Source organism: Mugil cephalus, chromosome 22 (genome assembly GCF_022458985.1).
Source record: "Mugil cephalus isolate CIBA_MC_2020 chromosome 22, CIBA_Mcephalus_1.1, whole genome shotgun sequence".
Taxonomy (NCBI): domain Eukaryota; kingdom Metazoa; phylum Chordata; class Actinopteri; order Mugiliformes; family Mugilidae; genus Mugil; species Mugil cephalus.
Genome location: NC_061791.1, coordinates 4,539,247 through 4,564,194, shown reverse-complemented (window position 1 = coordinate 4,564,194; position 24,948 = coordinate 4,539,247). Strand labels below are relative to the sequence as shown.

At 40.9% G+C, this 24,948-nt stretch overlaps 2 protein-coding genes across 14 annotated transcripts in view; both read left to right on the top strand.

The window, feature by feature from the left end:
* The window catches only part of ppp1r12a (protein phosphatase 1, regulatory subunit 12A), a 44,805-nt gene extending 32,169 nt beyond the window's left edge, over positions 1-12,636 (top strand). For 3 of the 12 annotated variants that reach the window (XM_047575142.1, XM_047575151.1, XM_047575148.1), the window contains 10 exons: positions 624-714; positions 1,450-1,629; positions 1,725-1,890; positions 3,064-3,185; positions 3,276-3,341; positions 4,577-4,711; positions 5,065-5,169; positions 5,270-5,317; positions 6,178-6,228; positions 10,705-12,636. In XM_047575142.1, coding sequence (XP_047431098.1) covers positions 624-714; positions 1,450-1,629; positions 1,725-1,890; positions 3,064-3,185; positions 3,276-3,341; positions 4,577-4,711; positions 5,065-5,169; positions 5,270-5,317; positions 6,178-6,228; positions 10,705-10,791 — 1,051 coding nt within the window. In that variant the 3' untranslated portion in view covers positions 10,792-12,636. Of the gene's footprint in view, positions 1-623; positions 715-1,449; positions 1,630-1,724; positions 1,891-3,063; positions 3,186-3,275; positions 3,342-4,576; positions 4,712-5,064; positions 5,170-5,269; positions 5,318-5,476; positions 5,511-6,177; positions 6,229-8,158; positions 8,428-10,704 lie in introns of those variants that run through there. The other 9 variants (XM_047575150.1, XM_047575147.1, XM_047575140.1 and 6 more) reach the window with 5 other exon arrangements.
* A 9,210-nt stretch (positions 12,637-21,846) lies between these two features.
* pawr (PRKC, apoptosis, WT1, regulator) overlaps positions 21,847-24,948 on the top strand; it is a 63,398-nt gene continuing 60,296 nt past the window's right edge. Inside the window, exons 1-2 of one of the 2 annotated variants that reach the window (XM_047575124.1) lie at positions 21,847-22,143; positions 22,254-23,110. In XM_047575124.1, coding sequence (XP_047431080.1) covers positions 22,379-23,110 — 732 coding nt within the window. In that variant the 5' untranslated portion in view covers positions 21,847-22,143; positions 22,254-22,378. The remainder of the gene's footprint in view (positions 22,144-22,253; positions 23,111-24,948) is intronic. The other variant, XM_047575123.1, reaches the window with a different exon arrangement.

Here is a 24,948-nt window from a genome sequence, read left to right as displayed (position 1 = left end):
GTGCTCGGTAACGTAACGGTGAAAATGATATTAATGATAACGCATATTAATGGAGGTGTAACAATATGAAAGTTTTTATTTATTTCTAAGACGAAACGTTTCCTTTCGGATTTGTTTTTAACGTTTTGATTCCTAAAATTTACCAGATCTGTTTCTTTTATTTCAAGGATCCTCATTCAAACCATATTGGAATATATTCATATTCGGAGCAGAGCTGGTTTAGCGCCGGAGCGGAAACAGACCAAACATGCATAATTAAGTGGCAGTGTTTGTACACAACAGAGACGCATGTTGCTCTGCTGCTGCTGTTACGCGTCTTAGTAATATGTGTTTTTACAGAGGGCGTCGTTAGGTAACAATTAAACTTTGCTGTAGTTCGTCACTAAAGGAAACGGACAAACTGTCCCCACGTCATGCATTCAGCTGCACGTTAACTTACCTTCCACTCGCTGTGTAGCTGTGGGTGGTGTTCGTGGAGATCACTCGTCACATTTGAACCGTGCAGGTGCCTCCCGCCATGTTTTCAGAGCAAATCACACACGATTTTAACCATAATAAAAAGTTGGAACGGCTACATATTAGTGGAGAAACTTCTCAGAGTTTGGTTTTGTGTGTCATTTCAGGTCATACCTGACGCCAGTGCGAGACGAGGAGTCGGAGTCTCAGAGGAAAGCTCGCTCCAGACAGGCTCGACAGTCAAGGAGGTCCACTCAGGTCAGTGAGCCCACGACGACACTTTTTAATTTTATTTTTAAGATACAACAGCTTTATTTTACTGACAGACAACAGATTATACTAGACATCTAATGTAGTCATTTCAGAAGAAACATGGCTACAAATTCTCCTTTTTGGTGTGATTTCTGTTTTTTTTTTTTTTTAGTTACACTGAACCAGAACCACATTCAGTTGTTTGCAGCTTTTGGCTATGTGCATATTTTCTTTCTGTGTTGCCCACACATCTTATCTTGACATTGAACATAACTCTGTTGTAGATTTTCATGGAAGCTAGTAAAAAAAAAAAAAAAGAAGCAATAACTAAAAGTTGTCTCCAGAGAAACCCTCCTACACCATCGGGCTTTTTATGAGCATCGTGAGCTCTACGGAGAAAATGATCTTTACCCTGCGGCTTTTAAAGGAGATGAATACTGGGAAAAATGACACAATGACTCTGGAAGTCAGAGCGCTCTGTCTTATGTACATTTATGTGTGTACTTTTTCTGATTTGGCTTCATCTGTAATGAAAATAGCATCAATGACCAAGATGAAGGTGGATTCTCACGTCACAATATGTTAATAAACCTCTGTTTTGTCTTTTTTTTTTAATAAAAGTCATAAGACTGCCTATCATTTAATGAGCTCTCAGAAGTTGAGCTGTTTAAATCGATTGCTATCTAATTTGCTGCCTGGTTTTATGATGCCATGTATTAAATGTCGTTTTTTTTCCTCCAGGGCGTGACTCTGACCGACCTGCAAGAGGCCGAGAAAACCATCGGCCGGACTCGTACCCCAAAGACCCGCGAGGAGGAGAAGGAGGAGAAGGAGAAGCAGGACAAGGAGAAGCAAGAGGAGAAGAAGGAGACGGAGACAAAGGAGGACGACTACCGGTCGAAGTATCGCAGCTTTGAAGAGGTAAAACGTCTCCTCCTCGTGATTTTAACTTCACGGTGACTTTTACGCTCCAATATATATATATATAAACAACCTTCACCCGTCTTCCCCTCCAGCGTTACCGGCCCTCGTCCTCCTCCTCCACCTCCTCGCTCAGCACTGCCTCCACCCCTTCCTACTCCAGCACCGCTCTGTCCTCCAGCTCCAGCTCCCTCAACAGGCCCAACAGCCTGACGGGCATCACCTCCTCCTACAGCCGCTCCTCCAGAGACACAGAAAAAGGTCAGAGTCCAGACACAAGACACGAGACGAGCTGCATTAATTAACCTGTTCATACGTTTTCAGGGAGAAAATTGAAAGAGTCACTGTTTCACTTCAGTTTAATCTCCAATAGCGTCATAAAGAATCTTATAACCGAGGCAAAGTTACGTCTCCGTTAAATTAACCATCGACATGGACACAATTAGTTGGTCAGACTCTCCTGTTACTTAATTGTCGTTTTTTGTGGTTTTTCTATGACGTATTGAATGATGACCTCCTCCTACCACCTCATCAAACATCCACGTTGCACAATTAACACATTTGCATTCAGGCTCGTTTCATTTTCCAGAGAAACTACACGTTTTAGTCACGTGATTCTGGTTCCTCCTGTTTCGATTCCAGGAAGCTTTCGATGCCAGTCAGCGAAGAGGAAGAATACACTGATTTTGTGTTATGGCAGATCTAAAAAAAAAAAACCCTAATTCCAATGTGATCATTTTTTAGAAATGCCCTTAGAAACTATTTCCATACGAGGGATCAAGAGAGGATGTGGCTTTTTTTCCCCTTTAAACCTTTGACATCAGCTCACAATGAATCATTAAACCTTCCGGAGTTGAGGTGTGACTCCTTCTTTTTTAAACATGGCCGTCGTCTCCTTTTACAGGTTCTTTGTCTGGAAATAAACTCTCATTATAAAAAAGAAAAGAGGCGGGGTGGCACTGATGATGATTTAGACCCAGCATGTTGACGGCCGCCTGCTGAAATCCACCTGATTACTGCATCCGTCTCCACGCGCTGATTGAGAGCATCGAGACAGGAGAGGGGATTAGGTTGCTTTTTAAATTAACAACCTCTTTCTGTTGAGGAATAAATCCGTGAAGCGACTCTGGGAAAGCGGCTTTAGTCCGTTCGGCTGAGGTTAAAAGGAGGGAGGGAGGGGGAAACACTGACCACTTTGTTCTGTTTCTCTCTGAACCTCGGCCAAGACGGGTTTGTCAGAACGGAGCCTCGTGCAGTCAGATCATTTCCTCGTTTAACGTGAACTTGGAATTCCTCGCGGGGATTAATCGGGGGCGTCCGTGTCAGCGTAGAATAAAAGGGGTTAAATCCTCGGGTCGAAGCCGGAGGTCAATTATTTTAGAGAGCGTGAACGCGACGCTTTCGGTGGTTTCAATCTTCTTGTCGATTGGGCAGAGTTGGACAAGAGGGACGAGGAGAAGGAGGGAGAGGACAAGTCGCAGCCTCGCTCCATACGGGATCGAAGGCGGCCCCGAGAGAAGAGACGCTCCACCGGGGTCTCCTTCTGGACTCAAGATGTAAGAAGAAGATTATTATTAATAAAGCTGCCGTTTGATCTGTCGGCCATCGTATTTATTTAATTATTTATTTATTTATTTTAATTCCAGGGTGATGAAAATGATCCCGACCAGCAGTCTGACTCAGAGGAGGGTAGCACTAAAGGAGAGCCACAGGTAACTCATCACACACACACATAAGTAGATAACTGGAGCAAATCAAACTTCCCTTTGATTTTTTTTTGGTCTCTAATCTATTCTGCCGGGTCCTCGTGTCTCGTCTCATCTGGTCAACGCCACTAATCTTTGATATTCTCCGACTCTGCCACTGATCTTTTCCCCCTTCACCGTCTGCAGCCTTTGAATTTTTTATTACCGCCTCCACCCTCTCAGCCCGCCCTCACCCACTTCCGTCTTCCGGTCATTGTCTTGACGGCTGAGGTCACCTTGCAAACCACCAAAAAAAAAACACACTTTTGGCTCTGGATCACTAGAGTTTTAAAACGGATGCTCATAGGAAAGGAAAGGAAAAAAACTCTGGATGTTTGAGAGAAATTAAAGTTGAACAAGAACATTTTAAGTCCTACAAATGAAGTGAAAAGCATGTTTTGGTGTCCAGTTATTAAAAGCTGTCCGTGGAAGATGCAGCATTGTGAAAAGAAAGTGGGAGAGCTTCCTGTTTGGATGAGGAGGAGGAGGAGGAGGCAAACCAGCTGCTCTCCATCACATACAGTAAGAAGGGTGGAGCAGCAGCAGCAAAGAGCACCAGGAAATAAGCTATTAGCTCTGCAAGGAGGTCTAGAGATAAGACTGTGCAGCTTCGCTCTCTTTACATCCTCTTTTTTTTTTTTTTTTTTTTTTTTGCACCAAATGGAGAAAATGACCAAAAGCTGAATTAGCTGAATTTACTAGATGACGACCAGAGTTTCTAAATATGTTACACGTCCCGAGTTGAACCTTGAATAAAGCCGTATATATATATATCTGGTCATTTTTCCCTGGAAGCACTTTGAGGATTTTCCGATTGCGGCATTATTGTGTCACCGCCCTCCGTCGGCCTCAGGAAGGAGAGTGTAATTTTGCAATAAATAGCTGGAAGACCGACCCCCTCCGACCTGACCTCCATATCTGATGTCGCTGCACGAGCACAATGCTCCCAGAGCAGAGGTCTTCAACGTTTAGACTACTGTACTACTACAATATTAAGCTGTCCCGCATCCCTTTATTAAAATTGGTTGGATTTATGTGTATTTTAAAAACAAATTATATATAGAAAAATACATATATACATATAAAATGTCTAATCAACCAAAGATTTTGCGACCTCCCCCTGCAGTACCTCTGTGGACCCACTAGGGGTGTTGAAGGTGCACATTATCACTTATTTTTTGTTTGTTTTTGTCTCATTGCAGAGTGACCGACTGTCCAGGAACGAGAGCACTTCATCCTTAGATCGCAACGACGCTCTTTTTAGCCGTAGCTACGGCGAGAGTCGAAGGCCATACTCCAGCCGACTGGACAGAGACGACACCACTGACTACAAGAAGGTAAATGTTCAGCTGCTCGTCGTAGGATTTTCACCAAAGCTCTGATGTGATTATAATCTCTGGATAAAATATTAGGAAATACCTGTTCCCCTTGAGCTAAGGTGCGAAGGATTCATTTAATACATGTTTTTAATTTAATTCACCACCAAATCAAAGTCGCTTTATGCTTCAATAATTCAAATGTGTCCTTCCCTTCTGGTCCTTCAGTAACTTCATTAATGTTTCTCTGCAGCCCTGAGTCTTCCTGGGAATAATCTCCTGTTGCACCTTGTTATAAACAACAAATAACAGACATGCTTTTTCATAACCACACTGTTTAGTTGACTCCTCCCCCTCTTCCTCCTCCTCCTCAGCTCTATGAGCAGATCTTAGCTGAGAACGAGAAGTTGAAGGCCCAGTTACGTGACACAGACCTGGAGCTGGCAGACTTGAAGCTACAACTAGAGAAGGCCACACAGGTATGAACAACCCCAGCTTAAAAAATAAATAAATAAATAAATAAATAATAATAAAGATTTCTCATGTTATATTTATCTATGTTTTTTCTTTGCATTGCAGAGGCAGGAACGCTACGCTGACCGATCACAGCTCGAGATGGAGAAAAGGGTAACGACACCTCCCCTCTATTAGTACAAACACTATGAACTTTAGTCTATGAGATGTGTGTGTCTGTGTGTGTCTGTGTGTGTGTTTCAGACTAAATGTAGAAGTCCCAGTTGTTTTGATTTTGACGGTAACACTGTAACAATGGGTTTATGTCTGAAGGTAACAAGCAGGCCCCAATATCATCTGGGTGGTGGTATGATCATGATCTTACCCTGAGTTTTTGTATTCATCTCCTCCTCCTCCTCCTCCTCCTCCTCCTCTGTTGGCTGTAACGGGACTCCAACCCAGAACACCGCCACCTTCTCTTTCCACTTGTTTTTGAACCTGAGAGGCAGCGTGTGGTCACCACTTTTTTCCCCCCCAACGACTGCTTCATTTGTTATCTTAAAAGTGTGTGTTTATGTCAGTTTGTGCAGGAAGTTGTTTGATAAATTGCTTTTTTTTTTTCTTTTTTTTTTTTTTGTTGAAAAGGACCTGTGCATGCATTCAGCAACAACTAGCGTCTTCAGCCGTAGCCATGACATCTTTCAGTGTGGATGCGTGAAAATTCATCAAAAAAAATTTGAAAAAATAACTCGACATCCAAAACATCCTTTATAGTAATCTACACCCCTTAGATTTAAATAATAAAACACGTCACTGTGTGTATATATATATATATTTGTGTATATATATGTGTAGGTGTGACCTGGCTGTTGCTTGCAGACGCCTCACCGAGACATGCGTGTGTTCAAGTGTGTGCTGCAGCTGCACCCTCACCGTCTTCCACAGCTCTTCTTTAATGTGTTCGAGCACCGACTAGCGCACTTCAACCGAGTTCACTGTTGATGTTTTTCTTTTTCTTTTCTTCCTCCCGACAGGAAAGAAGAGCTCTAGAAAGGAAGATTTCTGAGATGGAGGAGGAACTTAAGGTACCACTATCACCCCTGTATCACACACACACACACACACACAAATGCTTCGAGGGTTTCATTTTTATAGGTCTGCTTCTGAGTTTCGCCGTCGTTTCTGTCTGTTGTGATTAGACCCGAGTCAGTCAGACAAACAGACGGGAAGTTAACGAGTCAACTGCTTTTATTATTAGTAGCTTTATTAGAAAGTTAAAATCATAGACTGTCTGGAGTCTTTCAGCTGATGCTAAAAAAACATACAAAAAAAACAGGAAATACCAAAACTTTTAAGGAATACTAAAAGTTTCTGAGGACAAACGTTACTTGATTTAGAAATTACTAACTAATATAGCTGCTGCAGGAGTTAAATGTAGTAAAGAAACACGAAAACTACTAAATATAAAGCCTAAAAATGGATATCGTTAGCCTAATAGCATAAGTAATTTTTTTGACTTACAATATCGATAAAAATACCAATGTGCTTGCTAAAAGATGGTGTTTTTTCTTGTTTTCCGAGAGCCATGAGAAAAAAAATGAGAGGAGGTTTTCATCATACACTCTGAGGGGGGAAAAAAACGTCAATTTCAAGAAAAAAGTAAAAAATGTGTCAAAATTTCAAGAAAATTTTGAATTTTGAGAAAAGTCAAATTTTTGACAAAAGTCGAAATTTCGAGATAAAGTCACAGAAGTTGATATTTTGTTAAAAAAAAGGTAAAAAATTTTGTGGAAAGAAAGTAAATTCGTGGGGAAAAAAAGTCAGATTTTGAGAAAAAAGTTCTAGAATACACTCAAAAAAGAGAATTTCTAGAAAAAAAAGTCAAAAAACATTGTCAGGAATAAAATCCACCTTTTAAACTGGCAATACCTTACGTGTATGGTTCTGTCTATACTCACAAAAATAATCACAATACAATTTTAATTCTTAATAGTAATTTTTAATTGAGTTCATTCTTTCGCAGTTACATTGCTGATGTATTATGTTGGACAGTTGCTTGTCAACACTATCGTGGATGTTGTCACACACTGTTTACTCGTCCGCTGAGGGAGGGAGTCCATGAGTACAGATGGTACTGCCAGTTTTCTCCCTCATTATTTTTTTTCTTGCTGACAGCCCTAATACTCTTCCGTATTTATGACTTAGGCAATTATGCTATTAAGCTAACGATATATAAAGGCGCTGAGGGTATCCATGAACCGGTGAGTTGGAAAACTCGACACTGGGCTCAGACTACAAAAGCTCCAGGTTTGATTTGTCTCGTGAGTTCATCCAACCTGAAAGTAGTTTGTGGTTACGTCTGTCCACGTCTGTGTAGCGTTAGCTTAGCTTTAGTCTTAGCATCGACGCATGAATGAAGGTTAAAGCATCTTAGGACAGACACAGTATAGATGCTAGTTGCTCCTCAGGTTGTTAAACTTCCTCAGCTTCTTCTCTCCACATTCACCTGGTCAGCAGCTGTGATTCATATCAACATTCAAGGCCAATTAACTGTTCCTCTTTCATTTATTTATTTGTGGAGGATGTTGCTCCATCACTGTCTGTGATAACTACGTGTGTTTATTTTTAGGTTGTAGGCAGTCGACCTTATCGATCTTATCAGTGTCACTTTTCCATTCTGTCTACAAGCATCACGGCAAAACCGGGAAAAGCTCTTAATCATTCCTTCCAAAAAAAAAAAAAAACAATCTGTCCCCATTTTCTAACGGTCTTCCTTTTCTGTTTTCCCTTGTTCCTTCTCTCGACCCCCTCTTCTTCTTCTTCTTCTTCTTCTTCTGTTAATTTATATTGTCCCGTCTTTCATTAATCCCCGTTTCCTCCCTCTTCTTCTTCTTCTTCTTCTTCTTCTTCTGCCGCTTTCATGCCTCCTCTTCCTCCCTTTCCCTGTCTCTTTGTTCTTCTGTGTTGTGGTTGTCGTTCCCTCCTCCCTCCTCCCTCCCTCCCTCCCTCCTGCAGAACCTCCCCCAGGTAAAGCAGGTTCAGGCCCTGCGGCAGGTTAAGGAGCGGCTGCAGGCTGAGAACCGGGCCCTGGCCCGAGTGGTGGCGAAGCTCTCGCAGTCGGCCTGCAGCCAGCTGCCCACCGTCGACCTCTAAGCCACGTCCGTCTGTCCACCACCATCTCCTCCTCTTCTTCTTCTTCCTCCTCACTTTACCCCCCCTCCTCCCCCTTTCTTTCCTTTCCTTCCCCAACCCCATTCTTCTCATGCTCCATTCGCGCTCTGCCCCGCGCTCATAGACAGGCAGGTGTCCAGCCGACCCAACCTCCCACTGGTTTTGTAAACTCCCCCTTTTTCTGCCTCCCCAGAGCTTTTGGTTTCCAGATTGGGGAGGGTGTCTTTTTTTTTTTTTTTTTTTTTTTGGTTTTTGAAAAGCAGGACGCTCTCCTTTTACAGTACACGGCTAAATATATATATATATATATATAATAAACTGATAAATGTAGACTCGGTGAAGTGTCCCGGTCTAAATTTATCCCAAATTCTTGATAAAATCAGTGTAGTACTGTGGAGGAAAGTGTCCTCTGTGTAGATGCTTTCATCAGAGGGAGCTCCGTGGTTCAGTTTGGCTTGTTCTGGCTTCTGTGCATGAAGTGGCTTCCTCTGGATTTATTACCCCCCCCCAACCCACCCAAACACCCACCCACCCGTGAAACCTCCTTTACCAGATGATTTAATAGAGCTGCATGCAGAGACGGCTTCGTTTGGGCCCGGTCCAATATCCGGTTTGAAATAAACACGGATCCAGTAGCGTTTTTTTAATTTGAAATCTCTGCAGGGTTTAAAGAGTCGAGAGGCGTCAGAATAAAAAAAGCTCCAACAGGTTTATTTAAAGTTTGCATGAATTTAAGATGCATATATATAAATGCTGTATTGTCCTTAACCTCCTGAGACCCAGCGTCCTCGTATGGGGATGTTAAGTTTTAGGTTTGTGGCAGATTATTCTGCTTATTTTAAAATCATAACTAGATACGAGCTGGTGTAAAAACATGAAAACTTTTCTGGTTTAATATTTCAGGCAAATTCTACCAATAGTAACGAGCCATAACTTAATTAATTAGGAAGTACTCGATTGAGGACGTTGGGACTTCATTATTTGCAATTCTGCTTTTGCATTTTTATATTTTTAGTATAATATTGAGTGATATAATCCCTGTGTTTACACACGAGGACATAATATTTTATCCAAAAATCACTTCCAGTTCAAAGACGATGAAATGGAAAAATTGAAAATGCATATTAACAAAAGCTCCGGTCTCAGGAGGTTAAACTATGACTGATACTAGAGGAACTCTTTCATCTAAAACCAGGAACTCCTTGATCTAATTACGGTTGATAACTTGGTTCCACCTGAAGAAGCCACCTGAGTGAAACAAGTCCAGTTTCCTTTGTTTTTTTGTTTTATATCTGTGTCATGCATTAGCATTTATTTATAATTTAATGATTAATAACAGTAGAAGGAGAGGAGTGTTGTGCTGTAGATTAGGGCCGGGCGACATGTGACCAAAAATCTACATCACTGTGCATTCTTATTTATTTTTTATTCATAATCACGTGTTCACAACATTTTCTACTGGTTGAGAGACGAGTTGATGCATTAGATTGACTAAGGATGGACTATTTTACTGTGATGATGAGTAAATATTGTAGAATAATCCAACACTAATAGTAAAACAGGTTTACATGACGACATGTTAGCACTGATGTGAACAGCTGGGGACGTTTACAGTTTGGAAATAAATAAAAAATATTAAATGTTATCAAAAAGAAATGAAGATATCATTTATTTTAACATATTTATTCATATTTAAACACATTTAAAGTTCTGTGCCTTTAATGTCAATAGCAGCGTGACTGGCTACCGTAATAACTGTAGTCTACGCGCAACATTTTTTTTTTCCTCATTCATCAGAAGCTAAAATTGGGGACAGGTCGTCTAAACGTGGACGTCTTCATGTCTCGTAGTGATGCAGTGTGTGAGCTTAGTAGCGCTACACACCCAACTCTACTGTAGACACCATCCACATTATGTGTCGTCTTCTTCTTCTTCGTCCCTGGTCTGTGTTCGTTTGTGTCGTCCACCGTCATCCTATAAAACATGAAATTCAGTCGCGGTCCATCCCTCCATCCATCCCTCCTTCCATAGATGCTCTCCGTAGATCAGATGAAAGCTCCTCCTCCTCCTCCTCCTCCTCCTCCTCGTCTCTGCCGTGTGTGTGTTTGTCTGATCAGACTCTGCATGGCTTTCTCAGGATCTTTGGCCTGTGATGTGCCCGCTTTTACTTCCTCCTCTCTCTTGACTTGGAACAAAGATTTATTTGTTTTTTGAATAAAACGGAGACCGTGTGACTTGCTTCTTTTTTCTTTTAATTTTTATTTCTTTTGTTTTTTTTACACAGGCTGCAATTAACAGTTTGTAACTGGTTTGACGACGCGTGTCCAGACTCGTCTAAACCCAAGTCTCTCTCTCTGTCTCTGTCTCTGTCTCCGTTTGTTCCCTTTCAGATGCTCCCGGACTTGAAAGCAGACAACCAGAGACTAAAGGACGAGAACGGAGCGCTCATTCGAGTCATTAGCAAGCTTTCCAAGTAGACCCCTGTCCCGCCCCGTCCCGTCCTACCCCAGTCTTCTGCACCACCCCCCCCTCCCTCCAGTCCCCCATGGCAGTGACTAATGGAATTGCACATTTAGATATTAATTGCAACAGACATCAGAGACAAGACTCCTTCTTCTTTTTTTTTTTTTTGTTTTTTGTTTTTCTTCCTCCTCCTCCTCTTCAACTCTTAATCTCCTTTTTGCTCCAGCATCCATTCATTCATCCTTCCATCTTACTATAATCCACCCAGATCGCTGCTGTCCCCATAGTTTACAGAGCAAAAGGAAAAAAAATAACACAAACAAACAAACAAACAAAAAAAAAGAGACGTAAGGGTTTCGCATGTAATAGCGTCGTGGGCGGGGGAAGCCTGAGAAAACTATTTAACCAATAAGCCTTAGTTGTACATAAGGAGGAAAAAGATGGAAAACGATCTCTCTCTCTCTCTGACTCTTTCAGCTATCACTGAAGAACAGATATTATCCGACACCTTTTTTTTTTTTTTTAAATTTGTGCCACAATTCTTTATCGTCGTTTCCTCTTCCTGTTTGTGTGCTGTGCAGCCCCTCCCCCTCCCCGTCGCCTAGCAACCTCTCCTCCTCCTCCTCTAAAGTGCCACTCCTCCCCGATATCAGCTCCTTTGTGGCTATTTTATTTTTCTCCTCCTCCTTCCCCTGAAACACACAAACTACTCACCACCTCCTTTTCTTTTTCTTTCTTTCTCTTTATTTTTTTGTGTGCGTCTTCCTCCAAGAGGGATTTAAAAGAAAAAAAAAAAACAAATTCTCGCTTTAGCGAAACGAGGCGGATCTGGTGGAATTTAAGCTTTCACTGTATGTGCAATATGCATTTCTTCTTCTTCTTTTTTTTTTTTAAAAAAACGCTTTAATAACGAGTCCATCACAACTAGTAGGATATATTTTTTTTCCACTCTTCCACCGCTTCCATCGCTCACTTTCTCCCCCCTCTTCCTCTTCCTCCTCCTCCTCCTCTTTTTTTTTTTTGTTTTAAGTTTGTAGTGTAGTCAGTTTATACTCTGTATTTCTCACTTTGTTTTAGCAGGTACTGAGTGATGCTGTATATACCTGTATGTATTTGTTTGAGACCAGCACATGGCATGCGTTTATGGTTCCCGTCTGTTACTATTAAAAAGTATACAAATTCCAGAGGACGACAAAGGTGTGTTTTAATTCTTTTTTTTTTTTTTTATAGTCTAAAGACATTGAATGCAGCACAGTTGTGTTCAGTGCTTTTTTTTTTTTTTTCAAATTTAAAATTGTGAGATTTAAGAAGAAGAAAAAAAGAATAATCGCTTCACTACATTTCACTTTGTATTCTTGGAAGAGTGCTGTTAATTTTTTTTTTTTTTTTTTTTTTTTAAAAGCTGTAGTATTATAGCTGAGGTGTTGTCACTAAAAGAAAAAAAATAAAAATAAAAGAAAGAAAATAGGTATTGCTAACCCAGTCCTTTCTACACTGTCTACATGCACTGTCGATGCCATGTGAGGAGTCTCGATGTGGGGTGAAAAATAAATCGCCACCGTGAAAATATTCCACTCACCTGAGAACGTTTTATGCATTTCAGTGGCCTTTTTTAAGGATATTTTAGCGAAAGAAAGAAGTCAAAAAAAGAAGTCAAGACGAGTCACTGCGGATGGACTGACGGCCATCTACTTTTTTTTTCTTCCTTTATTATTATTATAATTATTATTATTATTATTATTTTTTCCTCCCCATCATCATCTTGTAAAATAGGTGTGTGGCTTAATACATGCAAGCTGTGCTGTGACTACCAACCACTGAAGAGTTCATTAAAAATAAAACTTGTACATTGTAAAGTTCCAGCGTCTCTTTATTTCCTTTTCTATCTCGTCCCCATTTCTGATTATTTCCTTGAGTTTTAAAATGCATTTTGTGTGGATTAATGTGGACAAATTTAACTTTTTGAAGTATTTATTTACAGGAACTCGTGTCTTTTTGTTGTTACGTACCCTGAAGAACAAAATCTCCTCCACTGAGGAGGTTTTATATCAGCATTTAGACAAATGACGTAGAATTAATTATTTCAATCATTAAACTCATTATGGAGAATGTTTCCTGCTTCTTTTTGTTCTGAAAGTACATTTATTTTGGATGATAAGTCACTTGAAATGATCAATTTATTGATTTAAGCATCGTGAAGGACCTTTATGGATAGTTTTGGACTTAATACAGAATAAAGATGTATTTATTTATTAAAATTTCTGCAGAAACAAAAGGATGAAACTCGAAATACCCCAAAAATCTACTGAAACATTTAGTTTTTAAATCAAAATTTTATTTTGAATTTAAGAAAATACCACTTGGTTCAACTTCTTTCTTAACAGACTCATGCAAACATGAATGAATTATGTTTTACTAGTCCTTAAGAAAGAAAAAAGACGAATTAAGGGTTTTTGTAGGAATGAAACTTCTCACCTGAAAAGTAATCTACAAAATTTAATACAATGATGATTTTATTCAAAGTTTTTTTTCATTAAAAATGTCCCAATTTGCTTTGAATCGAAGCATTTTATATATTTTTTTGTGTATTTATGTGGAAATCAGTGTCCGCTCGACTGTCAGAGCTGCTGTTCCTGAATCTTGACAGTAGATGGCGCACAGCTTTGCAGACTCGAGTCAAACACAAGGGGGTTAGAGGGGGTTTAGGCCATGAGTGCATTTCTGATTTGACTTCTCGTGCATGTGTGCAAATGTAATAAAACGCACAGCGAACACTTGTAAATCCTCAACACGAAGTTCAACATCATCTTTGCCTGCGCATGACTTCATTTATACAACAGTTTACATGACTTCACTGCAGGAGCGCCACTCTTCAGATAAAGCTTTTTTTTTTTCCTCATCTGCTCTAATTGCTCAGAGTCACGCAAAAGTGTTTTGCATTTTGTGTTGCCTCAGTGTCTCCTGCCTCCTGGAGCATCTCGAGGAAAAAAGGAAAAGTCTTTATAATAAGGAGCTTGACAGCAGATTAGAGGAAGACAGATGTTTGAAATTGGTTTAATGCTGCATTTTCAAGTGCAATGATCTCAGGCTCTCATATTTACATTGCATTTACTCTTCCTAGCTTCCCAGCTAATAGTAGCCCTCCCTGTTTGCCCTTTTCAATGATGGATTCAAGCTGCTGCCACCTGCTGGTGTGAGGCGTTAATTCCTTTAACATGGAAATAATTTCATAGTAAGTAAGTAGTGAGTTATTGAGCTATAAAGATAAAGATGAACCCTCTGAAACGGTTTCCTGGAGAGCATTTTTGAAGCTCAGTGTGGTAAATGTGGTCGTCGCCATCTTGGCAGTGTCTTAAACTTGTATAGAGAGAATAGAGAGAACTATGAGATTTACTCTATTTTATTATTTTCGGACGTCGGATCACGCTTATTCAGCTTCATTCGGCGTTCACCCGCACGCAGTACCCCGATCTCTACCCAGAAGCGATTAGCATTCACAAATATTAGCATTTCCGCTTTTCCGCATTAGCCACGCCCACTTTCGTTTTTGCGAAAGTTGCGAGAACTCACAAACGAGGGCGCCATGTTGTTCTCGCAGCGCTAGGAGAACAAACTTCCCTCATTTTGTAGTAAGTAACAGTCTGTACACTGACTAGCTCCGGACTAATTAAATAAAAAAAAACATGGCGCTACAGCTTGCAGGTGATGCTGAGGCGCACAGCTAGCAAGGCCACGCCCTAAATTATGCCTAGCTTGAAGCTAATATAGCAGATATTAACCTGCTAAATACGCCTTAATGGCTATAAAAACAAGCTAGTTTTTACATTTAACATGGAAGGTCAATCCCGTTTTGGCTGCTAGCCTCAAGTGGTCATTTGAGGAACTGCAGTTTTTGGCACTTCAGCCACAGAAGTCCCATAACAAAAAACAAACAAACAAACAAAAAAATACAGTTCTCAATTATTTTCAGCTACTATTGAGCATGATTTTCTTACTTGGTGTAATTGACCACTCCATGATGATGGGTAATGGCACGCCAACTGCACAAAATCATGTGGAAACTCTTTCCAGTGGAGTTGAAGACGTTTTAATGCCCGTGATGGTCATTCTCAAATGATGCGTTCATACTTTTGGCTGCTTCCAACATCTGCAACGTGCTTAAGAAGGCGGAAAAATTTCGGAAAAAGAAATGTGACAAGTAACAGATCTAATTTGGAGATTTAGAAACCCCCTCCCAAAACCCCATTTGTCAGGATTGCTGACTGGTCTCTCTAAATCCTGACAGCAGCTCCATCATGAGATGACGTGCTGTGCTCCGTCAGGTTGGAAACCGGCCATAAAGTCGGAATTAGCTCCTCGCAGAGACGGCCTCGCTCATCCTCTCTCTTCTCCTTCTAATCTGCCTCTCTAGACGTCCTCCCCTCCCAGCTGTAAAGAAGCTGAGATGGCTGGAAAAAGATCTTCCACTTCTTACGATGCATCTAGAAAAGAGGACATAGAGACGTCCCTCCCTCTCTATTACCGGAGCACTGTTTAGGAAAATGACTACATTTCTGCAGAAACAGAGGAATGAAACTATTCAACACCTGAGAAATCAGCTGAAACTCAGTTTTTCAAACCAAAATTTAATTTTAAATGTAAGAAAATACCACTTGGTTCAACTGGTTTTATTGAAACTTTAGTTTGAAAACTCATTTTTTTAGTTGATTTTTTTGGCTCTTGGTTAGTTTCATTCCTCTGTTTCAGTAGAAATATATAATAACTATAGTTTCTTTGGATAAATCTTTATTCTTTATGAAAGGTCCTTTATGATGCTGAAATCCAAAGTGTACTTTCAGAACAAAAAGAAGAGGAAACATAATGAGTTTAATGATGAAAATAGTTAATTAATTCTGTCATTTGTCTGAATGCTGATATATAACCTCCTCCGTGGAGGATATTTTGGTCCCTGTAGCTATTGGCAAAAAAAACTGTGAATAAAATCTCTTAAAATAAAATATTTTCCTCGGCTTTATTCCACCAGAGATTGCGTGTTCTTACATAATAGCTGTAGTAAACACAGAGAAGTTGCTCAGTTCCTGCATAACCATCTAAATTTAGTATTTCATAGCCACTTGAAACCTATTTATTCTCATGCAAACTCAAACAAATGACCTTTTACTAGTTCTTAAGAAAGAAAAAAGACTTATCAAGGGATTTTGTAGGAATAAAATTACTCAGCAGCCAAAAAATCAACTACAAAATTTAGTTTTTGAACCAAAATTTTATTTTAAATTGAAGAAATTTAATCAAAAATGTCACATATTAGTATTAGTCCAGTTCACATTGTTTAGATGTTTATTTTTTGTGTGTTTTTATGTAGAGTCAGTCTTTATCCAAATAAATCATAATTGTCTATTAGAGCAGTACTGGTTTTGAAAATTACAAACATTTCTGCAGAAACAGAGGAATGGAACTAATCAACAAACAAAAAATCTACTACAAAATTTAATTTTTAAACCAAATTTTTATTTTATACGTAAGAAAATATGACATGGTTCAACTGGATTTATTAACAGACAAATGCAAACTCAAATAAATGATCTTTTACTGGTTCTTAAGAAAGAAAAAACTTTTATAATAATAAAACTTCTCAGCAGCCAAAAAATCAACAACAAAATTTAGTTAAAATTTAAGAAAATTAATTAAAAATCATTTATTTTATGTGATTTTATTCATTTTTTAAATCAAAAATCAATTAAATTATGTTTTACTCATTTTTTGGGAAAGAAAAAAATACTAATCAGGTGTTTTTGTAGGTTTTTATAGCCTTTATTTCAGAGCTGACTCAGCCCTGGAGAGCAGCAGATGAGGAGGTTGGCGCTCTGACCTGACCCCCCCCTCATCACACCGTCACCACCAACAGATGGCTCCCTGCAGATGGCGCTTGGACGGGACAACGGACAAACATGGGAGCTGGACCGAGGACGAGATCCGTGGGACAAAGACGAGCCTGTGTCAAAACAGAAGACTGTCAACTGTCAAATTCGCCTCTTTTTCTGCTTTTTCTCTGTTGTTCTACGGGAAGAGCGTCACCTAAAAACTGCCCCCTCTGTTTTAACTTCCTTCCTTCCTGCTGTTGTAGCTCTGCTGACTCACGGGAGGATTAAAGCGCAACAGGAAGTTCAAATCCAGGATCATCTGGTGAAAAGCAGGGCACCAAAGTGAACAAAAAGGCTCTTGAGCAAGGCACAGGCTCACACTTCTTACCCCAGTTACTAAAAATTATACAACTCATTCACAGCCAACGCTTTAGTATTTTTTAAATGCGTTTCTCTTTTGCATTTGAACTCCCTGAGAGATAGTAAACCAAGTTTCGTTTGTGCAGAAGCTCAGTTTTAGCTACACAACTTTAAAGAACGGGCATATGTTGTAGTTTTTAAACAATAATACGGTTTTAATTATTTTATTTGGGTGAAACTACTTTTGCCACGTAACAGCAGGGCTGGTTAAAGACACTCTGGGGACCCCGGGCAAAAGGCACCTTGGGCGCCCCCCCATCCCCAAGAAAACAAGAAGTGTTCTGAACATTTGTTTTTATTTATTTTTTTTAGAAAAGAGCAAATTTTACTTAATTAAATAGCAAACACACGCAACAATAACAATACAATACAAACATCTTTGCTCTTATTTACACATTTGCTTACAAGACTGTAGTCCTAGTGCATTTTTCTTTTAAAACTGCTGCTAAAGAGCCTTGGCTTGGCCTTTTAAAAGCTCCAATTTATCCACTAATCCACTTTAATTTGTACTGTTTTACTATATTTTGAAGAATAAACACTTTATTTCGGTTAGTTGTGATGATTTGAAATAGGACAAATTTCTCCTCCATCTAACGACTCATTAAAATGCTTCCAACAGCTGCACAGCTTTGTTTTTCTCGTGCAGCCAGCGTTACCATTTAATTAATAAAATGCTCTGCAAGTCCTCACCAGGTGCTGATGCATTGCAATAAGTCTGCATGGCGTTCCTGTGATAGTCAATCCCTGCTCCGGCACAGGTTTCTCCGCCCTGATTCCAGCTCCTGCTATAGGCGCTTACCGTCAGGAACCTAATTTCATGCTACGATAATAGTCCTATAGCTTACTTGTGCTGAAGGGTATGAAACTCGTGGCCGTGTGGTTTGCTCCCACGGGTGCTCTGATTTCCAGGAAAGTTTATCACCTGAATACATCTGAAAAGAAGCTGTTTATATGTTAATAGGAATTCTTCCCCCCTCTAGAAAGAGCTAAACATCCGAGACGCGCCGTCGAGTGCGAGGGAGGCCCGACCTCAGCATGTGTCAACCCTGCTACCGATAATGAGAAAACCAGGGTGGAGCGGCAGGACTGAGCGAGGCGCCTTTTCCTAAAAATAAACAGTGATCTGTGTGGGTCACACTGCTGCATATTTAACATATTTCTGTTAAGAAGGAACAGATAAGAGGTTGTCGCTTTCCATCTTTGACACATATTTCCCCTCCTTTTTTTTTCTTTTTAAAGATGGAATCGGGGTCGGTTTATTTGGCCTCTTTTGAAGCATGGAGGTAGCAGCATCATGCTGAGGAGACGCTTCTTGGCAGAAGGCCCTGGGATCTTGTAAAGGTTAAAATTAATGCAGTAAGGACAGTCAAATCTAAAAACCAGATCTCGATCTCGTAGAAATATTGTGCCTGCATTTTAAATGTCACGTTCTACCCAACATAGCTTCGGCAGTTTTGCAAAGAAGAATGGACGTGTCCAGATGTGCGAGCCTGATTATTATTAGCTTATCTGTGCATCTACATACGAAATGCTGATTGGAATGTAGTGCATCCCACTTATTTTACGTTATATATTTGTAATGAATTGACATTGTTTTGTAGAAATCCGTCTCCCACTTTCACAGAAGAGTTTTCTCTACAGCATGATACTGCCACCTCCATGCTGCTCTTTATTTTTCTTTATTTTTTTTAAATGTGTCATTTTAAATTCTAAATTTGGCGATAATTCCATTCATAAAAGAAATAGAAGCAGAAATCCTACAAAGGGGAACTTATAGGCGCTGTAGTTTAATGTGCAAGCCCCATTCTAGCTAACAGAGGTTGAGCAGTTGTGCAAAGAGTAAAATCGTGGTGTCCAGATGTGAAGCCTAATTGAGACCACACAGGCACAGTGCTGTGGTCACAACCAAATGTGCATCTGCTAAATACAGATTTGTAGGAAGTGAACACTTATTCAGCCACTTGTTTTACATTATACATGTGTAATGAGTTGATATTACTTTGTAGAAAATCTGTCTTCCACTTTTACAGGGTGAACAGCATGATGCTACCACCGCCATGCTTTATTTAATTTCCTGTCAAAAAAGCAAAGTTATATCAATTATAATTCCATTCATAAAATCAGTAAAAGGGGGAAACATCCAGAGGAGTAATTAGTATTTATAGCTTTACATATCTTCACATAGCTTTATACACTATGAACTTTTCGTGGATTATTCTGTAGCAACCTTCCAAAGAGGTTGGGTCGTGGTAAAAGCCACTTCATAGCCACACTCAGTAAACCAAATAGGTCATTTGAATTTTGAAAATAAGTAATTTTAGTGCCCAATATGATTTCACATTGTGTGTGGATACTCTGCCAGAAAGAAGCTACTGTATTAATGAGCATGGCCACTATTTTCCACTTGATGCGTGATGCTTCCACCGCCATGCTTCACTGTGTGTTTTTATAGTCTGTTGTTTTAAATACTTGTCAGAAAAAGTTAAATTACACCGTCTATGATTCCATTCTTAAAAGCAATACAAGGGGAAAATATCTAAGGGGTGGATACCTATTATAGAGTTTAAAGCGTTTGCACAGAAGGAAAGCGACACTGAAAGCTTTTCTTCTCTGTAATAAATAGACATATGAGGTGTTTTATAACCCGTGAAGCACTAGTGCTGGAAAATGAGCAAGCTGGAATTTATATTAAACACAACAGCGTGTGATGGCCGCTCTAGCGTTTCGCACGTTGTCATTCATTTGACAGTTATGTACCAGTCAGAAGCGATTATGCGGGTAACTCTGCAGCGAGGGGCTCACTCCACCATGAAAGCTGTTTAAACAGTGAGCGTTTAAAAAAAGAAATGTTTCTCCCAGATGTCGGACCAGCGCGCAGGTGTTTGGTGCACGGACTAGGAAGTGGAAGGATTCGAGCGACCGTGATTTCACGCTGATTGCAGCTCTCTTGGGGTGATCCCTGTCTGCGGCCGTCAAGAGCTATCGAGGGGCCTTCCTGGGCCTCCAAATTACCCGGATCTCAATCCAGTCAGGGCATCTCTGGGATGTGTTGGACAAATAAGTCAGACTAGAGGCCCTGCTCTTACATCTTGCAGAAATTTAACATCTTGGTGCCTGATTCCACATCATCCATGTCTAGATGGGTCAGAGCTCCACAATATGAGGCCGAATATCATGGTTGATGGGTTTGCAAGGTTTGTACTTAATCAGAAACCAAACTTTGCTTTGTTTTATTATGAAATTGGACCTAAAACTACCGTATATCCTCATACTTTTCTACTTTATTTGTGTTTTTCATTCACACACTCTCACCAATGGCAGTTGAGCCCAAGGCCACAGGTGTGCGTCATCTGTTCAAGAGAATGTTTTTAAGAGCCGGGAACTCATAATGTTTCAGAATAAGGGCTGTGCCATTCAGTGAGCGTTCATGCAAAAATGCAGATGGTGGCAGCCTCGTCAGTCCTCACACACACTGTCCTCATTCCACCCTTAAACTGGAATCAAATGCAAACATCAGCATGTTTAGAGACGAGCAGGGAGGTTTCCTCTGATCGGAGCCGGCTGGGTGAGTCATCCTGTGCCTAGGGGAGTCTGTGGGATCTGCGTGGGAAAGAGCTCCATCCCAGGCAAAACGCTCTCTCTCTCTCTTTGCTCAAATGTTGCACTGAAGACGAGATATCAAGAGTCGCAGAGGTGCGCAGAGACCCGCCGCTGAAATTCAAGCTGTTGAACTTCTGCTGCACCTGTAGAGCAAAGGAAAACATTTTCAGTCTCACAGTCGTTCGAGACATTCAAATGATGATATATCTGCTTCTTTATATATATAATGGAGTTCGCTGTCAGTGCTGCATATTTTACAAATACTTTATTTGTCAGGATGTCGAGAGTGATCCCAGAGTGATTCCAAACACCAATTTGTATGAACTTCACATTTGATACCATTGTAAGAAATGATATTTCCTACTTTTGATATGTGTTTCTCTAAAAACAACTGAGAGAAAATGAATAAAAGTTTTTTAAAGTAGGGCAAATTTTGAATGAAGTAAAGGAAAATAAATAAATAATAATACTTTAGGGACCGTCAGAAAAAAAGAAAAATGTCTTTTCACATTCCCACTTAAAAAAAAAAAAAAAGTAGATTATTTACCGAATCCAATAAATTTTTTTTTTTTAAAAAGCATGCAGGAAATATGTGTTTATTTGTCTGTAATAATAATAATAATAATAATAATAATAATCATAATTAGTTAAAACTGAAACTATTAAGAAAAAAATAAAAATAAAATAAAACAGAAACTTGCTATTTTGTTAATTTGCCTATAATAATAGCAATAATAAAAAACAACTACTAACTAACTAATATATAAAACTAAAATAGCCCTAATAGTTAGTAGTTAGTTAAACTAAAACTATTAAAAAACAAATAAAAAGAAAATAAAACTGACACTAGCTGTACCGTTTCGCAAATTGATCCTAACTTGACATAAAAAATAAAAAAATGCACAAATATAATAATACTGCCACTCAAAAATTAAACTTTTTTTTTTGAAACTTTTGAAAAGTTGTATTATTGTTCACAGTTTTTTTATTTTTACTTATATTTAATCTTATTTTATTCTATCTTTCTCTTTACTTGCTTCTTAAGACTGATTTTATGTTCAACTTAGCTACTGTGACCAAGCAATTCCCCTTTTAATCTAATTTCATCTGTCTTTTTACTTTTTTTTTTTTTTTTTATGTGCAGCTAAGCTGCTGTGACCAAAGTCTGTCTCGCAGACTTCAAACCCGGAAGCGCTAACGTCTTCGCCTCGGCTCCACTCGGAAGCGCTCGAGCCCTTTCGGACCGGTGTGCCACAGGCAGGAACGAGCAGCGTCTCTCCGGAGTCAGACGAGCCGAGCCTCACTCACCGGAGCGGACTGCAGACGCACCTGGTCGGACCGGACCGAGCGGAGCGGAGAGGAGCACTTCACCGACCTCCACACAGGTGAGTTCCTACCCGGATCCACGTCTCTACCGAAGCTTTCATCAACTTTTACGCTTCTTCTGCACCCAAAAAAAAAAAGAAAAAGAAAAAGTGCTTAAAGGTAACCGGATCGCTGTAACCTTTAAAGCATTTTAAACTAGTAGCTTTATTTTAAAGCTTTTAACTTTAAAACGTTTTCAAACTTTCTGCTTCTCTTCTACCTGTCTACAGCTCCCTGGTTAACCACTTGAGGAATGCGGTGCCATTAATTCCCATTAACTTTTCCAACAACTTTGAGAACAAAAACGCACAGGAAATAAATAAATAAATAAATAACTTTAAAAAAAAAAAAAAACATGGCAACAGGAGGATTTAAGTCAAACAACACGACAGACTTTTTGGAGGAGTGGAAAGCGAGGCGGGAGAAAATGAGGGCTAAAATGCTGGGGGACATTGTCGCGGTCACCGGTGCTCCCGTGGGTGCCGGCAACACGAACAGCGGCAGCGGCGGCAGCGGCGGCCGCCACGCCGCTCCGGCTGCTGGCACCGACTCCACCACCGGCGGCAACCCGGAGCGAAGCGCCTCCGCTGGGAACTGCCACCCATCCTCCTCCTCTTCCTCTTCTCCTCCTCCTCCTTCTTCTTCTTCTTCTTCCTACCCAGTGGCTCGGTCTGCCTCTGGCACGGCTCTAAAGAGACCCGAGGAGGAAGCGCACCACCACCACCACCACCTCCACCACCAGCACCAGCAGCACCAACCCCTCCACCACCACCAGCAGCAGCAGCAGCAGCAGCAGCAGCACCAGCCCCCCTCCTACCAACCCCACAACCTCCCCGCTGCACCCTCGACCGCCCCGGTGAGCAACCTGAAGAAGGCCCCGCCTCAGACGGAGAAAGCTCCGTGCGCCTCCCCGGACTCCAGTCCCATGGCTTGCAACGATAGCGACAAGGAGAGTCCGTCGCCGGGCAAGGGCAAGGAGAAGAAGAGCTCCGGGCCCAGCGCCAGGAAGGGGAAAGGGCAGATCGAGAAGAGGAAGCTGAGGGAAAAGAGGAGATCAACAGGTGTCGTGAACATACCGTCCAATGAGGTGAGTCACGCCTGGGACACTTTTCAGTGAATTCCCCTCTCATGCAGGGAAAAGCCCCTTAAGAAGGGAAGAGGTCAGAGGTCAGATTGATTACTGACCCTGGTTTTTAAGTCAAGGCTGCATCAATTTTTTATTTTTACATGTTGTCAAGGTCTCATAAAAGTTGCTTGTTTTACAAAAGCTATTTGAGCCGATCATCCATAGCAGCTGGACAGTGTGCACTCATGTGAAGTTATGTAACAAAAATAAAAAGCCTCCCGTAGAGACGACTTTCTATTAAACATCAGGGCCTGATGATAGCCGACGCGTCTTATATGTTTATTTATTTTTTTTATTTCTTGCTTAAACACGTTCTCATTTCCTGGTTTCGGCTTGTGCCGTCGCTCCGTAAATAAATGTATTTCAGGAAGTGCTTGTTTTCCAGAATGTCCCTGAATTCCTCTCATACATGTGTCTGGTTTAATCGGCCCTCTGTAGCGAGAGAAATGAAAGCCCCCAGACGACGGCGGCGGCGGCGGTGGTGGGGAGGAGGAGGGAGAAGGAGGGAGGAGGAAGGGAGGGAGGGATGGAAGGAGGGGAGTTGTCAACTGGAGGTGTGTGTGTGTGTGTGTGTTGGAAGTTGGAAGGCGGCGGTGCACATTCATTGTTATTGCATTTTAAATCATGTCACACTCTTCGCCTAATTCCCGGTGTTCAGACACATGCAGGAACTCTGATATGAACCTGTGCGAGGGGCCAGCACTGTGATTATGCACACTCACTCTGAAAGGCACTCGAATTATACAGAAACGCTGGGAATACATGTTTTTTTCATTAAGGTGATGGTGGTGTGGGGTAGAAGTGCTCCATAACCGCCCTGTTTCCCCGGTATCCCACTCGTTCTCTTATGTGACAGCCACCCAGGACTCTTTGTTCCCCCGTGGAAGGGGGGGGAGTGTGGGTGGGGGACAACACAACTTGGCGCTTGACCAGTGCGTCTGTTGCCGCTCCACATCCTGTTATTAGGTGCACAGCGGTGCCGAGTGGAGCCGTTTGAAAAGCTGGTCGGGAGCCACGGCCATCGAGCCCACGGGCGCCTGAATGTGTAGCAAAGTGGGTGCGCGGCGTTGTCGTGGAGGGAGGTAATCTGATGAAGTGGGGAGCTGATTTGTGCAGGACACACCATCCGCATGGAGACAGGAGGACGTTAAATGTTGATGTGAGCTGGTTGGGTGCGATCCGATCTGTTAACAATCAGTGTGTTTACATGCACAACTTTTCAATTTTTTCGACTTTGGTCCTCATCCCAGTTTACATGCAACGGAGAAAATCAAATAACTGACGGGAACGTGTCCTCCTCCTCCACACTAGGTGGCGATATGTGTCTTGTCAGCGTGTTAATACGTCCCCCATTTGATTACGTCGTATAATAGAGTCTAATGCGGTAGACCGGCATTTCAAACAACAACAAGATGGATAATAGTTGTGCGCTACTTCTGGTGCAGATAGTGGTACTTCTACCAGCTCTGTTTACCTTCTTCTTCTTCTGCGCCTGGCTTCCTTGGATGTTTTGCATGTTGTTTCGCATGCGCACTGGTGTTGTCTAGTTAAAGTCAGATTAAGGCATATGCATACCAGAGATTTCCATTCACATTATCTGGGTGTCTCTGATTTTAGCCGAAGTAATGCATTTATATATGCACTTAAGTTGTCCAGTTAAAGTCGGATTAAGGCAATAATTTTTTTTTTTTTTTTAAATCATGTGCATGAGTGAGTATCAGCTGATCTGAGCCCCAATCCGATCTTGAATACAGAAAGTTTGCTCCTCTGGAGATTCGTGAAGACTTCTCCCATCGTCC